General features: G+C 53.4%; 1 protein-coding gene across 1 annotated transcript; it reads left to right on the top strand.

Moving 5' to 3' along the window:
* Positions 1-285: 285 nt before the first annotated feature.
* Positions 286-2,568, top strand: Tco025E_07183 (uncharacterized protein; the record flags this gene model as incomplete). Its single annotated transcript, XM_029374050.1, has 1 exon — positions 286-2,568. The coding sequence occupies one exon, from the start codon at positions 286-288 to the stop codon at positions 2,566-2,568; it is 2,283 nt and encodes a 760-aa protein (XP_029225942.1).
* Positions 2,569-2,822: the final 254 nt, after the last annotated feature.

The following is a 2,822-nucleotide window of genomic DNA, read 5'->3' as shown; positions in this document are numbered from 1 at the left end:
TGGGCTCGCGTTTCTTCCATCTCCTCTGGCGCTCCTCTTGCCACGCTCCTGCCCCGGGGCGTCGTCAGCGTGGGCCCGCTGCTTTGACTCCCTCGCGGTGCGCTGCGGTTGTTCTTTACTTTCACTGACGTTTATGTGCGTGTCTTTTTTTTGTTCCTGTTGTCTTCTGCCACTTTTTTTCAGTGAAACGGAAAAAAAAAGAAAAAAAACTTGCGAATTCGGAGTAAAATGAACGTCCAACCTTCTGTGCGGTCCCCGGTCCCACCTGGGGGTTACGGAGGGCCCATGGCTGGTCCAGCTGGAAACCGCGGCCCTGTGGCGCAAGGCGCCGCCGCGGGGAACATAATGCATAACCGGATGGAAATGAATCCAGGCCTTAATGGGGCTGGACCTTACCAAAGTATGCCAGTAAAAGGCGTTACATCCGGAAGAGGAGGGCCAGTGGCTCCATCAGGGCCCGGGGGAGGAAGTTTTTATGGAGGATCGGGTTCACGCGCCGGGTCTTTGCGAAACAGTGTTAATAACGGAAGCGCATACAATAACATGGCTGGCCCAAGTGGAGGAAGCTTTTATAAAGGAATGAGCTCTCGCACTGGATCCATGGGTGGCAGTTTATATGGAATGCAAGTTCCGGGTATGGGTGGCCCGATGGGGAGCGGATATGGTAACTTTGGTCCCATGCAAAGAGTGAACAGTGGCTTGGGTTCTGCATACGGCATGGGAGGTCGAGTGGGAAGCATGTACGGCATGGGAAGCATGTATGGCATGGGAGGACCTATGGGCTCCATGTACGGAATGCAAGGCCCAATGGGGAGCATGTACGGCATGGGAAGCATGTACGGCATGGGAGGACCCATGGGCTCCATGTACGGCTTTCAGCGAGGCATGGGAAGCATGTACGGCATGGGAGGGCCTATGGGAAGCATGTACGCCATGGGAGGACCTATGGGAAGCATGTATGGCATGGGAGGACCTATGGGTGGTTCTATGTACGGTAGTGTGGTGAATGCCGTGTCACGCTGTCATGGGTTTTTAGCACGCAATGAACTTGTTCGCTCCAAAGTCGATTCAGAGAAGGACGAAAAGAGTGATGGCAAGAAGAACGACAAAGCCGCCGCCGCCAAAGTCGGAACCACCGTCACCGCCTCTGCGACCAAGAAGGACGAAAAACCCACCAGTGCAAAGGTCGGAACTTCTGCCGCCGCCACGGCCTCTGCGAAGAAGAGCGACGAGAAAAGTGATGGCAAGAAGGACGAAAAACCCACCAGTGCAGAAGCCGGAACTTCTGCCGCCGCCACGGCCTCTGCGAAGAAGAGCGACGAGAAAAGTGATGGCAAGAAGGACGAAAAACCCACCAGTGCAAAAGCCGGAACTGCTGCCGCCACCACCGCCTCTGCGAGCAAGAATGGCACCAGTGCGGAAAAGACGGCCTCCAAGAGTGCCACCTCTACTACTTTGCCGTCTAGTAAGACGTCGGCAGGTGAGAAGGAAGGCGCGGCAAAGACCAAGACGCCGGAGACGGAGGATAAGAAGGCCGACGCAAGCACAAAGGGGGCGGTGAAGCCGCCAACTGGCACCAACATCCGTGGTCTTGTGGTGATTGTGAAAACGCCTGAGAAAGCCTCGTCTGCCCTCGTCACAGTGAAGGATGCTACAACAGTGGCAACTTCCGACAAGGATGAATTCTCATTTGATGAGGTTCTCACCCACACGGACGCATCCAAGACAATGGAGTCCGCCATGCTTGAGGATCTCCGCCGCCATTGGTTGGCCGGCCACAACTCCACCATGCTCCTCGGAGCGATGAAGGGGGAATGCAAGGCGGCTGCCAAGTTAGGGGAGCAATTTCTTGCAAATGCATTGTCCGGGCTGGAAAAGGAAAAAGTTAAATTTGACGTGAGTGCAACCATGGTGTCTGTTAAGGGGAATAGCGATGTCAAGGACCTGCTAAAATCAGATGCCTCGTATGCAAAGATGCAGATGGCCTCTTCCCCCATCTTTGGTCCCGCGCTCAGGGGTGTGACCAGCAAAAACTTCACAAGCTCCAGCGAGTGTGCGGCCTTGCTTAAAAACGGGCTAACGAAGCAAAAGGATGCAAACGAACTTGTTGTGGCATTTTTCGTCCTTAAACAGATGAAGAAGAGCAGCACGGGCGATGCAACTGTTTATCTGTCCTCTCTGTGTTTTGTGTATGTCGGGGAGGAGGTCGCGCACCTCACAGGGCTAAAAGAAAAGAAACCAGAGTTGCCGTACACGTTGCTGCGCTATGCCATTGGTGGTGCCAGCAACACCGTCTGTCTCCTTGCTGTGTCTGCGGATGCAAAAGAGGCGGCAAACGCCAAGGCGGTCCTGGGGGTGGGGAAGGAGATGCGAGAAGTGAAGAACAGCATCCCGCGCAGCGGTAACGTTAAGCACTTTGTGGAGTTCACAAAGAAGGAACTTCCGAGGCAGAGGACAGCAGCCGAAACGAATGAGGCCGCGAAGAGAGTCGTGGCCCGCATGGAGACAATGCTGAAGGACGCCGAGGAATTGTTGGAAAAGCCTGAGTCACAGCCAAAGACATATTGAGACGTTTTCCGCAGTTGCGCAGGGAAAGGCACACGCGTATGGTTTTGGGCATCTTGCGGGGGTCTGCCCAAAACGGAAATATACACTAAAAAAAACAGCGACAATTATGTTTTCCTTTCTTTGTCATAGTACTCCTGTTGTTTTTTTTTTACTTTGATTTTTTAAATTTATTTGTGAAGAAGCTCGGTTTGTATGTGTGCCGCGGTCGTGTTTCTTTCTGTGCATGTGAATGAATGCGGGATTTAGGATACAAT

This window comes from Trypanosoma conorhini (assembly GCF_003719485.1).
Source record: "Trypanosoma conorhini strain 025E chromosome Unknown Tco_14.4_contig_00535, whole genome shotgun sequence".
Classification (NCBI taxonomy): domain Eukaryota; phylum Euglenozoa; class Kinetoplastea; order Trypanosomatida; family Trypanosomatidae; genus Trypanosoma; species Trypanosoma conorhini.
The sequence above is the reverse complement of the archived record's forward strand: the minus strand, read 5'-3'. Positions and strand labels throughout refer to the sequence as shown.